The sequence below is a fragment of the Idiotropiscis lumnitzeri genome, chromosome 3, assembly GCF_059441095.1.
Source record: "Idiotropiscis lumnitzeri isolate Australia: NSW breed Sydney's pygmy pipehorse chromosome 3, RoL_Ilum_1.0, whole genome shotgun sequence".
Lineage (NCBI taxonomy): Eukaryota > Metazoa > Chordata > Actinopteri > Syngnathiformes > Syngnathidae > Idiotropiscis > Idiotropiscis lumnitzeri.
The window spans coordinates 8,290,202-8,307,004 of NC_142393.1; the positions used below are offsets into that span (position 1 = coordinate 8,290,202).

The 16,803-nt window shown below is 43.6% G+C and overlaps 2 protein-coding genes across 4 annotated transcripts; one reads left to right on the plus strand and one right to left on the minus strand.

Annotated features, from left to right (window-relative positions):
• Positions 1-925: 925 nt before the first annotated feature.
• On the minus strand, positions 926-9,103 carry map3k12 (mitogen-activated protein kinase kinase kinase 12). 2 transcript variants are annotated; one of them, XM_088289866.1, is made up of 14 exons: positions 8,872-9,103; positions 6,843-7,366; positions 5,459-5,642; positions 5,174-5,365; positions 4,735-4,893; positions 4,402-4,560; positions 4,155-4,263; positions 3,591-3,700; positions 3,241-3,357; positions 3,033-3,167; positions 2,217-2,943; positions 2,072-2,139; positions 1,682-1,979; positions 926-1,609 (listed from the first exon to the last, which is right to left on the minus strand). In XM_088289866.1, exons 2-14 carry the CDS (start codon positions 7,303-7,305, stop codon positions 1,454-1,456), a joined length of 2,877 nt encoding a protein of 958 aa, XP_088145992.1. In that variant the 5' UTR covers positions 7,306-7,366; positions 8,872-9,103; the 3' UTR covers positions 926-1,453. The 2 variants fall into 2 exon arrangements, with proteins under 2 accessions (XP_088145992.1, XP_088145993.1); XM_088289867.1 differs by lacking the exon at positions 8,872-9,103 and adding an exon at positions 8,178-8,298.
• A 932-nt stretch (positions 9,104-10,035) lies between these two features.
• Positions 10,036-16,259, plus strand: aaas (aladin WD repeat nucleoporin). 2 transcript variants are annotated; one of them, XM_088290920.1, is made up of 16 exons: positions 10,036-10,498; positions 11,409-11,536; positions 11,890-11,945; positions 12,021-12,112; positions 12,204-12,250; positions 12,916-13,014; positions 13,119-13,262; positions 13,517-13,637; positions 13,723-13,847; positions 14,867-14,927; positions 15,015-15,105; positions 15,322-15,403; positions 15,485-15,552; positions 15,667-15,745; positions 15,860-15,944; positions 16,032-16,259. In XM_088290920.1, exons 1-16 carry the CDS (start codon positions 10,388-10,390, stop codon positions 16,185-16,187), a joined length of 1,545 nt encoding a protein of 514 aa, XP_088147046.1. In that variant the 5' UTR covers positions 10,036-10,387; the 3' UTR covers positions 16,188-16,259. The 2 variants fall into 2 exon arrangements, with proteins under 2 accessions (XP_088147046.1, XP_088147047.1); XM_088290921.1 differs by lacking the exon at positions 10,036-10,498 and adding an exon at positions 10,505-10,754.
• The last annotated feature ends 544 nt before the right edge of the window (positions 16,260-16,803 follow it).

Sequence of the window (16,803 nt, forward strand, 5' to 3'; positions counted from 1 at the left end):
TTTTTGTCTTAAGTAATTGACATTGGATAATTTTCTGAGAATCACTGCTCTACTCCATCAGTGTGAAATTCAACTCACACTGCGGTGTACAATGTTCGGGTTGCACACACATGCAAGGAAGAGAAACAGTGCTGCACCTTTTGAGCTAGGGACTCGGATCCGTGCCTTGCTCAAGGGTGCCTTGACAAATGACAAAGCAGACTAGCATCTCCAACATTTTGTTCATAGCAAAACTCGAACCTCACCCTCTGTTCGTGAACCCATCTCCTTGTAGATGAGCTGCTGCAGCCCCAAACACTTAAAAAAAAAAAACAATCTTTTTAACCAATACATTATTTATTGTCGTTCATAATTCTTTTGATATATTTCCTATATTACAGGTACAATGTGCAATGCAGTATAAAAACAAAACATTTCTATTTAAAGGATACTTAACATTTCAACGGGTGACCACAGAGAAGTGCTCTAAATACTTTACCAGGCTATTCCTGCAGAAATCTTAAAGGGTCGTGGGGGACTGTGGAGGTTTTTATGAAGGCGACCACCATAATGAGTCCTTTTAAGTTCATTACAAAAGCACATTCACGTTTATTAGCACCTGCACCAGTGTTGCTGTTTAGAGAGAGTTTGAAGCATTACAGTAAGTCACTGTCCTGGTTCAGTGCATTTCGGAGGAGCTTGTCGCTGAGTGCAGTCACTACTTCACACTCACCAAAGACGACACTTGGGAATTACTACTGCACGAGACAACCATTTCCTTTTGAGTGAATCGAAAGGTCTCCATTCCAACACAACTCTGATGACCTTTGTAAAAAACCTCACGCAGGTCTGGAAACTTAGCAGGAATTGTTCCACAATTCAAAGCTAGAGAAATCCCTAATCACGCATCATGATTTAAATCTGGTCTTTGTGAAATTTTCATATTTTCTTAGTGCTAACATTTATTAACATAAAGAACAAAGGAAATCTTTTCAGGATTAAAAAAGTGTAAACTTCCACAGTATATAAAACGGAAACATTTGCATCATAAATTATAAACATATAGTCATGCATTTGTTCACAGGGCTGCAAACCATTTATTCTTAGATGTTATCTTATAAATAAAATATTTCTCACGTGGTATGCCATGATTATTTACATTATTATTCATTAGTGTTTAATACATTAGTGTATGGGGATGCTCCCAGAGTGGCGATTAGTGAAATAAAGGACTTGTGGTGGTTTACCTTGGTACCTATTTTGACTACGAACAGTCGTGAATGTCTGAATTCTCCGCTCGCTCAAACTAACAAAACAAAACAAAACAAAAGTTGGTGGAGTTTTGCCAGCCAGTGTACTTGGGAGCCCTCATAACTTCGTTTAAGACGCGATCCCTCATGTCGTGCTGCACTGGCCGACTGGTGCACTGTGACGGTTCAATGTACGGTGGTTCGAGGTATTTAAGTCCAGATGTTTAAGGGGGTCCTGCGTGAGATGCCTGTGGTGACCCTTGATAGGCTTGAGGGGGCGGGATCCACGCTCCAGCGCTGGGAGGTCGGCTGGGCTCTCCGCTGCCCGACTGGTCAAGCTCGGCGCTGTCGCAGTCCGAATCGTCACACAGGACTCGACCCTGCGGAGAGAGCGGAAGTCGTCCGTTACACTTCTCAAGCAGAAGACATGCAGCTCTCTAGAACTGCCGTACCTCATTTGGATTCTGCTCGCTTTCCAGCTTTGCTTTGGCCTGACCCAGCATTCCGTCTCTCTCTGACAGGCCATCGGAAGCCTGCGCGGGATCCGTGTTGTCTGCTGGGATCTCTGAGCCCTGAGAGAGGAGGTCGTCACTGCGGTAGTCCAACCTGTCATCCGTGTTGGTGCTGACTACATCGGGGGTGCCGCTGTGGGAATGATCTGTAGTGTGGCCCTCCTCGCCGTCCGAAACTGACAGGTTCTCCGAGCTGAAGGTCGACACCGACTGACACTTGGTGATACTCGTCGGACGTCTGAAGCGATACAGTTTGGGATCAATAATATTATTTGAGCTGTCTCTCTCAATTCACATTCAGTCAGTCATTAAAGAATGTAAGCTACTCACCGTCTCCGTGGCAACTCAACCTCACTGTCAACTTCACCCTCCTCCTCTTCTGATGACACCCCACGCCTCTGTTATGACCGTCAGTAATAATTTGTTAAAAAGACAAAAGCTTGGGCAATTCTGGGAACAGATTCTGTCCTCTTACCTGTTTTCGCGTAATAGCTGCCCTGTACAGAATGGCTGAAGGTGTGAGGTGTTGACTGCCAATCCCCCCTGAAGCCCCCCGGGGCAACCTCACAGCACCTGCTCCATCCTCTTTATCCTCCGCCCCATCATGGGGCAGACGGGGCGATCCAAGAGATCCGCGCCCTGCTGCTGCCCCCCTCCCACAAGGTGAGTCGGGGCTGCTGGAAAAGGGGAATGATGCTGCATCCTCGCTGGGAGTGTCGCTGCGCGGGGGAGTTTCTGTCAGATCATCCAGACCGGCGACCCCCACCACTGATTCGCCTAATCCTGCAGAGGCGCTGAGGCTTCCTCCTCTTTCCAGCCCACCGACGGGTGGATCTTCTTTTCCCTGGCCGCCCACCTCTAGCGTGGTGCAGATGAGATCAGGGCTAGAGGAGGATATCTGCCTTTGCTGTTGCTCGTGGTTGAGGCCCCGCAAGGCTGCAGATGGCTCCAGGAGCTGCTTGGAGGACTCAGTGGCCAAGCTGGTCACCTGGGCCACCGTCTCTCTATTGGGAGATGACTGATTGGCTTTAAGTCCTGCCAAATCTCCACTGCTGCCTTTTCCAGGCTTGCGGTGGCGGGTTTTTACCCTCCGAGACCGACTGGGAGAAGTGGAGCTTCTAGTGGGGCATGTTGGGATAGTGACTTGCATTACAGAGGAATCCATTTTGGGAATGATTACCTCAGACTTAAGGATGTCTGGCCTGAAAGAAGGGGAGGGAAACAACAAATAAAATCTATCATCTTCGCAGCAGAGAATCAGTTTGGTTTAATAACTGAAATGAGATCGCACCGCTTTCCTGAGGGCAGTTTCTGTGGGACATTTCTCTTCTTGATGAGCTTGTCCATGCTGTTGGAAGAGCTGCTCTGCCTGGAGCTGTGGTGCTTGAAAAAACCGGGATACTTCTTATCCAAGGACTGCTCCCTCCTGCAGATAAATAGCTTGGTAAAAATGGCTGTCACGAACCAAAGACAGAATCTTTTAATGAATTCCATCGAACCTCTGCAGCTCTTTTTCTTTGAGCTCCAGCTGCAGCATGACAGCACTGAGCTCCATGTAAAGATTGTTGGCCCTCTCCAGTTTCCTCTCGTAGTGTTCACGAATGTCTAAAGCATGTCTGACAAAAGAAGGGTGGGGGGGAGGCGGCTGATGTCATCGTGCATGCGCATGAGAGAATCCCAATCCTCAGCGACTGGCGTGCACTCAAGGCACTTCATCCACTCACGGGGATGGACAAAGGAGTGACATCAAGAAATGGCACGGATTCAGTGAAAAGTTCGTGCGCATTAACAGTAAGAGTGCGCCTGGCTGAAAGGAAACGCTGTGTGTACATTTAAAAAAAAAAACTACCTGAGCTCTTCTCTGCGTCGGTTGATCAGCTCCTCATCGAGTCGGTGCAGGCAAGTACCCTCAGATTTAATCTTCTCAAAGTGCTGTTTCACCTCCTCTCGCCATTCAGCCTGATGAGAGCACATTTTCGTGAAGCTGCTGCGTCTAGTTAGAGCTGACTTGAGAGGTGGTTCTCGTTTTGTTGGCACACAACAGATTGGGTGACTAAGCAAAGCTGTGTGGGTGATTGGTGGTGTACATCTCTATATACAGTATCCTGGATTCTATCGAAGCAAGCCGATGTTCTTCAACAGTCCAATACAGCCCCCGACCTCATCTAATATTTTTAAGGATAACTTAAATTAATTTGCCCTCACATAACCAAAATGAACAGACACACTCCAATATCAAAGCCTTCCCAGAATATTAGTTGCAAAAGCAAGGATTGGGACAACCTCATGTTTTTATTTGAGCAAATTCTCTCTGTGGAATAATGACCATGTGTTGTCCACGTGGCACATTTTCAATTTCACCATGAAGCACCCTCTCTTTAATTTGAATTAATTTTAAGACAAGCAACAATACCTGGGACTTGAAGTACGTCTCCTGAGGGGTGGACAGAACATCAGCTGACGCTATGTCCAGATGGAGAAGGATCTGACGGAAAGACGGTCGATTCCTGGGTTTGCAGTTCCTAAAAAAGCCCAGTTTAAACAATGTGTAGTTAGCATGCATACCCTGCACTCGCCTCAAATTATGCATGACTCATAAACATTGTTTTTGCTTTTTATTTATGCATCAAACTCATTTCCAATATTCAATAATTGCTCACCAGCATTGTCTGAGGAGGATCTTGAAACCATCAGGGCAGCTCTCAGGTATGGGCAGCTGCAAGCTGTTGTTTCCGACACCCCAGATGATGGCAGACGAATCCACATCTTTGTAAGGGATCTCTCCGGTGAGCATCTCCCACAGCACCACTCCAAATGACCTTCAAGTCAATTTAATGATTGAATATTTAAAATTTCACAGAGATCAAAAAGAGAACAAAACAATCATGCTACGGAACCGGGCATCGAAAATCGCTGCTAAACGTAACAAAGGCGAGACAATTCCGAACATTTTCTCCACCAGAAAGATACTTGGTTCGTTAAATTACACCTACCAGATATCCACCTTCTCTGACACTGGCTCATTCCGGATGACCTCAGGAGCCATCCAGGCTACAGTGCCTGCAAAAGACATCTTTGTGCTCTTGTCACTGAGCTCCTTTGAGGTTCCGAAGTCCGAGATCTTTACAAGGTCATCGTGTGTGATCAGCATACTGAAAAAAAAGTAACATTAAATTGCTTTCTTTATCATATATCCAGTTCTCCAAAAGACAGTTCCTACAATACTTTCTACGCAAAAGTACAAATTTCTCCACGTGAGAGTGTCAAATATTAGCTGGCTCAGCTAATATTTGAAATAAAGGATCATGGTCTTTCCAAAAGGCACTACCAGCTGAATAAAAAAAAAAAAAAAAAAAAGAAGATCTTTGACGTCTTTATCCGTCAATGGTTGTAAGTGAGTTAAAGTGGGGATGTGATGAATTGTTGACTTACTTGGGGGACTTGAGGTCTCGGTGTATGATTTTATGAAGGTGTAGGTAGTTCATGCCTCCTGCGATACCCATGGACCAGTCAACCAGGAGTGAGGGGGTGATTTTACGACCTGCTCTCAGCACCTCGTATAGTTGGCCTTGGGCACAGTATTCCATCAAGATACAATAACAAGGAGCCTGGGTACACACACCCCTGGATGGAAACACAGCAATTAGAAGAGCAAAATGTTAACGGCGGACTTATACGGAGAAATTATTCGAATGTAGGCTATGGGAGCGTCCCTACTTGAAAGTAATGATGTTGGGGTGCTTGAGTTTGCGAAGATGTTTGATTTCAGTCTCCTTGATGTCTCGCACTTTCTTCACAGCCACATCATCTCCGTGGAACTTGCCGAGGAAGACAGCACCTTGCGCCCCACTCCCCACCCACTGCAGGTCGGAGATCTCCTCAAATGGAACCTCCCAGCTCTCTGGACAGAGACCAGCAAGTCGAAACAACATGCTTCTTGAATGGGAGAATTGCCAAGTATATTTTAAATTGCAGCAATATGTGTGTAACAAGAAGCGTTTTATACATTTCTGTTCCACGGGGTGACGTGGAATGCTAGCGACTAATTAATTGATTCCGTATTGAGACACAGGCAATAGCGAGATTTTACATTTATTGCTGTTGTTCTTGTTAAAAGGAAATTGAAGAGAAGATAACTGTCATCTGAATCTAAATAACACAGACTACTTGGCCACTGAAGAGAAATGCAGCTGGCATAGCCAAAGAGAGAAGCAATCTATTCTTCATGAGTTCCACTGAAGTGTGAAGCTCTCTAGAGGCCGGCTTTAGCAGAGACGGACGCACACAACGCTTCCCCCAGCTAGCTGCTAAAACTTGTGTACACATTCAACACCACCAATCTGGTGTTAGACTTAATTAAGATATCTCGTGTTAACACTGTGAAGATCGTGAGACAGAATTCTATTGTGATTTATGTAACATTTTGGAAATGTCCTTCATGCGTTGAGAACGATGACGTAAACTCTACTAGCAGAACGCAGGTAATTTCTTTTTAGGGCAATAAAGAAAATATGGCTGCTGTTAGTAGACACTTGAAGTCACTGTCTAAAAAAAAAACTAAGACCAGGTCCAATATGCTGGGATCCTGATAGATTCTGACCTGACTTTCAGGTCTGCATACTCGGGTCAATTAGTGGAGCCCAGGTTTCAAAGCAAACATGGTGAAGTGGCATTTAGCTGTTATGCTGCACACAAATGGAATAAGTTGCTAAAAGAAGTGAAGTCAGCCCCAAGTATAAATCCATGTTAAAATCTTTTTTTTCTTCACATAACTTTAATCAAGATATTTAAAAAAAATAATTTGAGTAATTTCTGAACTCTACTTTTTATTTATTTCCTATGCTTTTAAATGTCAAAGTACGTTCTCTTCATGAGTCTAATAAGATACTTTTGTTCTCTTTGCTCTGCCTTTGAATGTTTCCAGCTGTTCTTTGTAAATGCTTTTATGGATTGTGCTTTTGTTTGTGTGGAGCACATTGCATTGCCTTGTGTGTGAAATGTTCTATATAACTAAATTTGACTTAACTCGCCTTACTCACTTTTTGTCAGGTGGAGCTGATCATAAGGACACCCGAAGCACCAAATTTCTGATTTCACCTACCTTCATGGCTATGCTTGTGTTCAGTGGAGTAGGCCTTTCCGATCATGGTCCACACAGGTTTTAGGCATCCAAACAGACCCTCCAAAAAACCTCCACTACCCGACGGGAGCCGAATATTGTCCGAATGCCTCCGGACGGCACCAGCCTCCGGGCTGTGGCCTGCCTCGGCACCACTGCCACACTGGCAGGCGTCATGTTCGTGTAGTTTTAGCACACTGTTATCAAAGTGGCCTGAAGGTCCATCACTGGGAGTGGGACTGGTGCCTCCTGGTGCCCCCGACCCAGTCGTGTCAATAGACAGCACGTTTCGGAGGACACACTGTGTGGGGGTCAGGTCCGTTTCCGGGGTGCAGGCGGGGGTGTCACCATCAAGTCTTCGATAGGGGGGTTCTGATACAGGGGTACTGAAGCCTGAGAGGGAGGGGGAAGGGGCACGGGGCTCATGGATACAGGTCCCACTCATCAGGGGTTTCCCCAACCCAGCAGGTTAGGGTGGATGGAGGATGGACGGCTGAGAATGTGACCTAAAGGAAAAGACATTGAAATGCATTTTTAGTTATAACTGGGAAACAAACATATCTCTTATTCAAGTGTTAGGAAATAAAGACTAGGCAGCACTGTACGGTGACTCCTTAGGATGTCTGCCTCACAGTTGAGAGGTCCTGGGTTCGAATGTAGGCCCTCCTATGAGAGATTTGGCTGTCCTCTTACTTGCATAACTTTTGTAAGGCCACTACCTCCCACATTTCAACCACATACAGTATATGCATGTACAGAGAACTCTAAATTGCCCTTGATGTTTGAATATTTGTTCCCTGTGATTGACTAGTTCCTGTATAAACCCGAAGTCAGCTCGGAAAGACTGGATGAAAAAAATAAATAAAAACGTCCATGTGTAAACTGCCAGGCCTGAGACCCTGCTATGGAGATATTTGCATTGACAACTTCACTGCAGGCATTATCCCACAGCGCTTCACCTGATTAAATTGACTTTTGCACTATTTTAACTATTGCCTATAGTTAAATGCTGCCCACTCTGCATCAATTGCAGTCTGGTAATATTAACATCAGGGGATGTCATTGTTATTTGTAAACCGAGGGCACATGAAGCCCTTTGAGATGTTTATGAGGTTAAGGGCTGTATAAATAAATCTGACTTGACTTGACCGAGTCGGAGCATCTATTTCTGGAAACTAAACCCATGCAGAAAATCCTCATTCCGCTGCCTATGAATGAAAGTCGTGCAGCCTGCCCAGTGCAGCCATCAACCAGAGTGGAAATGGGCTTTATGAATGAGTCGACGGAAGCATGGTGCTGTTGCTGCTGTTCTGTTACCTGCACTTCACGGAGATGACGGCACCCACACCGACGCTCTCAGCCTACAATATGACTCCTTCCATGCATCAAGTCTCAAGTATGTGCATGCCTGGAAAATGATGAATTGCATAATCGTCCCCGTGAGGCTATTTGTGCGCAAGAAGAGAAAGGGGGGGGGGCACATGTGCCCATTTCATACAGTAGCTCCCACAGCGACTCCGTGACTTGGACTGCACCAGCGTATGAGAAAGAACCACGGCGGAAAACGGAGCGTGGAAATCAGGCGATAAACAATCAGTGGGCCTGTGGGATGTGCACGCGCGCACGCACGCGGTCATGCATGCATGCATGCATGCAGGAAGCTCAATCTTAAAATAACCAAGGATGTGGTGTTGACACTCAGCTGCCGAAGTGCAGCGGGCATTGCAAGCTCGATGCCTACTACGCTGCGTGCCAAGTCCAAGTGCCGCAGCGTCGGTACATTTACTCAATGTTGGCACCGGCGCAAATGATACAGAATGTGCGCTTCCTCGTCGCACGCATACGATCTTCAACCAACCACCGTCGATGGATCGTTTCGCTTTCAAACAGCATCCGTTTGCTGGTGTAGCGTGAGTGGCGCCGCACTGAGCGTCACGCGCAAAAGAACGCACTGTGATTCCAGACCTGGCGTTACAATAGCATTTAAGCGTTTAGTATGACATTCCCATACCTTTCTGCCCGCTTGTTGTCGGGTTGTCAAGTGAAAGGGTGGGCTCGGCTTTCTGTTATCCTGGCGAAAAAACAACGAGTCGTCCCTCCCCCCCACAACTCTCCCGTCCGTCTCTTCTATCTTCCGTCCAGTAATCCAGCAGTTTTACGTCGCCGGGACGGATCCCAGCGGGCAAATGTGTAGCGATAGCTGGGGAACCATGCAATGTGCAGGCGCGCTGGGTTTCGTAGGGGGGAGGGAGCTGTCTCACTCCCAGTGCTGAATTGACGTCACGAACGTAGGTGACGAGATGTGCCGCAAGAGGGCGCTGCAATCTTCTTCCAATTATAACATCCATTCAGCCATTATCTGTTCCACTTTCCTCACAAGGGTCGCGGGGGTTCTGGAACCTATCCCAGCTCTCTTTGGGCAGTAGGTGGGGTACACCCTGAACTGGTTGCCAGCCAATCGCAGGGCACACGAGGACAAACAACCACCCGCTCTCAAACTCACTGCTGGGGCCAATTTAGAGTGTTCAATCAACCTACAATTCTTAGTAATACAGAGAAGAAAAAGTAAATACTCAAATACTAAAAAATAGAACAACTGGAAAAAAATCGTCAGTATTTGTACACAGCTACTTCCCGCCTCTACATGGCAGCCATCATCCATCCACCCAGCCGGTGTGCCTGAAGCATGGCACTATAAATCCTGGCTGGCATCAGAGAGCTGGTTGGAAGCAGTCCACCTTTTAAACGCAATGAAATTAAATGACTGCACAAAGAACTCAAATGTATTAGAAAGAAAATGCAATTTGTAGGCTCGAAACTTGATTAAAGTAGAATTAATCATTACAAAGGAGCCCGAACATGGATGCAGTAAAATATTGATAGATGCAATGATTTTACCCCACTTTTTTCTAACATGCAATTTAATGTCAACATGATCTTTATTGTTATTTCAAATTCAATTGGTGCACTGTGCAGAGTTCTTTTTTCTTGTTATACACACACATGGCAGAAGCCTCGCCCGGTTAGTTAACTTTTCACCAGTCAATTGCATGGCACTCAGCTGAACTCTATTTATAAATTACTGTAAAAACAACCACAGATGCATATTAAGTGACGTGCATAAAGTAAAATAAGATGTGTCGTCGTTATGCAATGTCAACCTCTGTCCGCAAGAGGGCATTGCTCTACGTGTGCAGGTTGAAAATTTTCCGTACTGTTTGTCCCTCGTGAGTCCCCGTATGCTTTCGCGGCGGGATTCAAGCATTCGAAGTATCGAACATAGTTATGATAATACGTTAGTTTATGTTGAAAAACGTAGCGAGCGACATTTAACCTGGTATTGGATAATTTAATTTTCATACAAACCGAAAAGCAAATATTGTTCCAAGAACCTTGCTGACATCTGTGTAGTTGGTGTCAGTTAGCGTGCTAACTGTGTTAGCATAGCATTAGCATCAGCACTTCGACAGTGTGCTGACTTGGAACAAGCGACTACTTTTTTATTTGTATTGCAACCTTTGTATGAGATGTGCTCTTTGGCTTTGTTTCCCCCTCCTCGTCCCCCTGGACACAGCACTCTGTGCGAGTCCAACAACGTGCTCCTGACGGGGTGCAACGCGGAGGAGCGGCTGCAGCAGGTCTAACTTAACCTAACCTAAGATAACCTGTTGTTTACAGATGGACAGTAAATATTATAAATTTGTCTATGGCTGTTCCGATTCATCTATTCACGTATTTAACTTGCACATTATTATACACAGAGGTGGCTTGAGCAGGCAAAAACGTTAGAATAGTAGGACTCAAGTAAAAGTAAAAAGGAATGCCCCCAAATAATTACTTGAGTAAGAGTAGATAAGTATTTAGCGAAAAGACTCCTGAAATTTTGAGTAACTGGTAAGTAACGTTGGATATTTATTTTTGTTCAACAGAGAACATTTAGCCGTGGTCCAACAATTAAACTTTCATGCCAAAATTAAAATCTTTACAGTATGAAAAAACAATGAAGAACAGAAATGAAATTTCTTATTTTTGGATTGTTCGTATGAGGTTTGTCAAAGAAGTGGAGGTTCTGATTCCACATTTCTGAGAGCTCAGTATGAAAACTTTGATTCACTATGAAACTTTTTTGTACCCTTCATCAGCCATTCTTCACAAAAGTGCCTCCATCATTTGACTATCCTGAAAAGACTTCACATGGTCTTGTGGCTGTCTGGTTCAGTTTGATTGGTAAATTTTTTGTCGTGATGATTACATTTGATTGATCAAAACTCTCGTTAACCTACACCCGCCCCTTAAAAAGAAAAACGAGAATACAAGCAATAAATTCCTATAAATTAATACATAGCAAATAATAAAAGTAGTGGAATGTGGCTCAAAGTAATGGAGTAAAAGTACTGTTTCTTAAAATATATACTCACGTAAAAGTAAAATAGTATGTTGCATCAACGCTATGCTGCAAGTATGATTTATCTTAAAAAATACTTATTTCATTGTATACAATAGAGTAGAAACGTTTCCTCTCATGGTGAAAATGTATGTTCCCTACAGGAGTCAAGTCCTCTGAGTTTGTACTTCCCCCGGGAGTCCCTCAAGCTGCACAGTCGTACTGAGAGCAGCAGCAAGGCGGCCTTCCTCGACCACTCAGAGACGTTGTGGATGAGGAGTGCGGCAGCTTGGTATGCACATTGCGCATTATAGTATATGGCAGCACTCAAAATCATGACATGATGGAATCACAGTTTCTCTCACACAGCTTGGACACATATCAATGCATTTCTTTTCTGTGCGTGTGAGCAGTATATGCAGAGAGTTGCTTGATTCCAGTGCATAGGTCTCAGTTCATCCCAAAGAGTTCAAGTTTCATATTTGTAAATATGAACACTGATTGAAATGCAAGATTCAACCCATTTTGACGGGAGAGATTGATTTAACTAAAATAGTTCTTATTATATCTATGGTTTGCGTTGAAGTACAACTTGACTATCATTATCAGATTTACGTGTCAAAGAAGCTTTCCTTTTCCTTTCAGGCGGGATGGTGGTTTTACAGCGCTACTGAATGAAATCACAAACTCCCATGAAGAGGGTACGTGGGTCAAGATGAACGAGTGTCATGTCCACTAATGTACATGTATTGTAAGCCTGTTGCTCTTTGCCACAGTGCCCAAATGGTTGTCAGTAAGTTCTGGGTGCATCCTGGCGTTGCTGCAAAGAATCTCTTCCTTTCACAGCTCCTTGTTTCCTCATCTCACAGTAAGCTCTGCCCGATCATTCAGCCAAGTGATGTTGAGTGAATAGACGACATGATGTTGACGTGTGCTTCTATTTGTGCTGTGGTCTGTAGTTGAGCAGCGAGGACATGATTGCGGAATTTTCACAAGCACTGAACTGGTGAGTGACGCTGTCGGGCCAGCGTTTGGCCAAAACATTCCTGTTTGTGTAAATGGCATGGCATCCATTTTGGGTGGAATCCAGTGCTCCTTATGTGGAAATCGCTAAAATGTGCTGCAAGCAGAAGACGGTTTATTTGTCAGAGGGCCGACGTTAAATAGTCAAGTTTTTTTGCTCTTGGCATTTCATGTGGACGGAGCATTGCTTTAAGCATTTGAAGGATTTCTTATTGGAAAAATGTTTTAGGATCCATTCTTCAATGCTTGTTGCTTTGATTTGTTGATGGAATTGCATAGCAGGTTGGATGAAATCTTCTTGCAACCGGTTGGCTGACAATACACATTTATACTGTAAACCTGGACTTTGGATCTTTTCTCCTGTTTTCTCACGCCTACCTGAGAAACTTTTTTTTTTAATACAAATGAATATATATGTAACGAAGAAAATCTCAAAATGTTCCACAGCAAACAAATACGGCAAAGATAGATTACAATTTGACAGTTTAGAAAAAAATGCAGTCTTAATCCTTTTTCACTTTCGGCTCCTAAATGTTCTGCCGCAGTTTGCAATAACCAAGCCTTACAATTTAGTTTATCTAGAACATGAGTGAAAAATATTCTCTCTGCCTAAATCTGTAACCATGTGTGATGTGTCTGCTTTGTCAGGTCAGACTGTGTGGTGCGAGCCTTTGCCTGGCATCCTCATACTGATAAATTTGCTGTTGCCCTGTTGGATGACTCAATTAAGATCTACAATCCCAAAAGGTGATAAATCTCCCATGTTTGTAACACATCCTGAGAGACGGAATGGATTTTGCTCATGAAGCCATGCTTTTACTGGCCGTGTCTCTGTTTGTATAAACTCTTAGTGCCACGACTCCAACTTTGAAGCACCGTCTCCAAAGGAGCGTCGCAGCAGTGCAGTGGAAGCCGCTGTGTGCATCCGGACTCGCTGTGGCTTGCCGCAATTGTTTACTGGTCTGGCATGTGGACCCTTGCTCGCTATCCACCAGGCATGTAAATTGTCATTGGAAGCAATTGATCTCATGTCGCGTCATACTGACACTTCATGTGTTCAAACAGCAATAGAGAAGGAGGCTTAAATCATCTTCATTTTTTTTTTCTTTTTACAATATTTGCTCTGTTTTTCAAAATTGGATAATCCTTTTTTTGTTTCCTTGTGTTGCCATCGCAAAAGCTTTGACCTTTTCCTCCCGTAACATCGTGATGAAATTTCCTGTATGTGCGTCTTCCTCCTCTTGAACAGGCCTTCGTCCGGATGCGCGCAGGTTTTGTCTCATCCCGGCCACTCACCAGTCACTTCCATTGCTTGGTCACCAAACGGCTCTCTCCTCGTGTCCGCTTCGCCTACGGACACAGCAATGATGGTAAAAGTCAGGCTTCACCGTAGTTCACCATAATTTTTTTGAACGTGTTAAATTGTCAATGTGTTTTCTGTCTGACCTTTTTCAGGTATGGGATGTAGCAGCAGAGAGCTGTGTGCCCCTCCAGCGTGTCGGAGGCGGTGGGGTCAGCTTTCTATCCTGGTCCACAGATGGGAGCCATCTTCTTGCCTCAACGCCATCTGCTCTCTTCAGGTTCAGTATCAAAATACTTTCCACACGTGATAAAATGACGACTGAATGGCGAAGAAGATTGCTTTTTCTTGCTTCACATAAGCTGGATAATTTGTTTGGCTTTAAGTTCATAAAAATGAGGTGGACTCAAAACAGACATTACCCATTTTATTTGAAAGTAAGCTTCAACGAAGCGTCTTCAACCCTCCGAAATTCAAAATGTTTTTGTTACATGCAGAAATCAAATATTGTGTTCCCTTAGCTGTTCATTTATTTCATTATTGAAATAAATTGAAGAAAATGAAAAAAAAACATTTGCAGTTTTTTTTCCTCACTTGAGATGTCAAACCAGTTTTGTGGCTCCCGGTGTATTATTTTTTTCCCCCCGTGGTAGATGGCCAAAATGGCTCTTGGTGTATTTAAGGTTGCCCACCCATGTGATATTGAGTATGCATAAAACGTTGCTACCTTCATCCAATGTAAAGTGGCCATAAAATGTCTATTTAAATGCGTTTTTTTTTATTTTGGCAAATCTTTATGTGCCAGTCAAATAAAAGTTTAACTTGGTGGGCGTGAGGCACATTTGGTGCGAACGACATTGTTCATCACCAAAAGAACACAGAACCTTGATGAAGCTTGGTGATGGCAGTATCATGCTTTGCGACTATTTTTCTTCTAATTGAACTTGGGCCTTAGTCTAGATTGAGGGAATAATGCACCGTTCTAAATAATGGTCAATGAAAAACCTTCTGGCTTCTGTTAAAGCAAAGGAAAAAAAATATCAGGAAAAGCCTAAAATAGCGGCATAACTTTATTTGGGCTTATCAGAGTTACGGTGGCAGGTATGAGCTGACTTCCATTTTTAAAGAATTTTCATGTTTTTTGGTTAATTCCTCAAGTTTTCAATGATTTATCTTGGTCTCATTTATTTATTTTTTTACATCTCAAAAAACCTGGCAGGTTGTGCGGACTTGCTACACTCACTATAATCATTGTTTCGAATGCAAGGTCATCAAGATAACGTTCTCGTTATTCTTCAGGGTCTGGGAGACCAAGATGTGGACGTGTGAGCGTTGGCCATGTGAGAAAGGTCGCTGCCAGGTAGGCATTGCCGCCACATTTCAATGACGCTCTCAGTCAAAAGGTTTCAGTACTCTAAAGCAACCTTTTTTTGTTTGTTTGGGTTAGTCGGGCTGTTGGAGTCCAGATGGGAGTCGACTTCTCTTCACCGTCCAGGGAGAAACTCTTATCTACGCTCTCACCTTCACAGACACACCAGGTTGGTACATACCAAATAGAGATAATTTGCCAGAATGTCAACACACTTGTGCCACACATTTGTATTCATAAATCAAATGGAATACTAATATTGATTTGTAGCTGACATTAAGAAAAATCCAAACCTTTTTTTCTCTACTGTGGCAACAAAGACAATTGAGTTGTGCCCCTTGCAAGTGTGATTTTGTTCAACGGTCTCTATTTGGCGTCCTCGCAGGCACGTCAAAAGGATCGCAAGCAGCGTCAGTGGTGGCCGACTTATCACATACGACGTTTAACACAACAGAGGGAGATGTCACGTAAGAGCTATTATCTGAAAAGCTGGCCGGAAAAAAAGTAAAGTGTATCATATCTATGATGACCGAAGTTTATTTGTGCAGTGTTGGTGGAGAGATCCAATCTCTGACATGGGATCCGAGAGGAGAAAGACTTGCTGTGCTTCTCAAAGGTCTTTGCTCATCTTTCTTAGATCCTCCCTCATAGTTAATATGCAGAGTCTTTTGACCTTACTTATATTATCGTTGACATTAAATACGACACTTACTAATTACTGGCCTTTCAGGTGATCCACAAGCAGAGCGACCTGCAGTAATTCCTGTGTTTAAGACCAGGACAAAGCCTATTTTTGAACTTTTGCCATGGTAGGTGTTTCCATCCGTGGTTGCGTTTCGTATTTGTGTGCTGTGGTTTCTTGTTATAATTTTCAAAGGAAATGTATCCAACTATTAAAATCCGTTTGTCCGTCCGATCCTTAGCGGGTTTGTTCAAGGGGATCTTGGTGCAGAACCGAGACTGCTGCAGTTCCACCCAAATTTCCGGCATGGAGCTCTTCTCACTGTGGTCAGTAATGGATTTGCGAACTCCATTTCGAAAATGAGGTGTTTTCTTAGCAGAACAGACTAATATATCAAGTGTTTCACTCCATAGTGTTGGTCCACAGGAAGAATTACCCATCTGCCTTTCTACTTCCAAAGTGGCAACATCAGCCGGTTTCGGCTCAATGGCAGTCCATCGTCACCACGCCCTCGGGAACATTCTGCTGATCTTGCCAATCAGTTGCTCTTCAGTGAGCACATGTCATGACCACCAATAACTTTGTATCGCAAATATTTTCCATCTCGTTCTTGTCAATAAAATATATTGAAATAATTTTAATCAGATTCCCGATGCCTGAAATTTTTACGTTATGACAAAACTATGGAAGTATGCTTCTTATCATAACTTGGTTGTCAACAGATTGTCGCTCTTGGTTGCCCGTCCTAGTTCTCATATGGGGACACTCAAAAATCTGCTTGTACATTCACTCTATTTTGGATCATGTAGAATTTAGTTCCTAACTTAAAACCAATCAAACCACTGAATGGTTAACCTGTTTATTTTTCCTTTCATACTTTTACGGTACCCTGTGATACTACGGCGTGTTCATATTTGAACTTTTTACTTTCAAACTAATCTTTTTAGCACCAGAAATCGTTGCCAAACTTTTATTTACCCTCTCCCCATGTAGCAGCTTATTAAATAATTCCACAAATATACACATTATAAATAGAGAGAAGACCTATTAATATTTGTTTTCACTGTATAGCTGAACTTAGCTAATAAAAGTATGGTACAAAAAAAAACTTTTAAAGCACACTGTCCAAATGTTCAATCAAAAGAAGCAGAAAACTTTCCCACGCCTGTGATACTTTTATTGAAA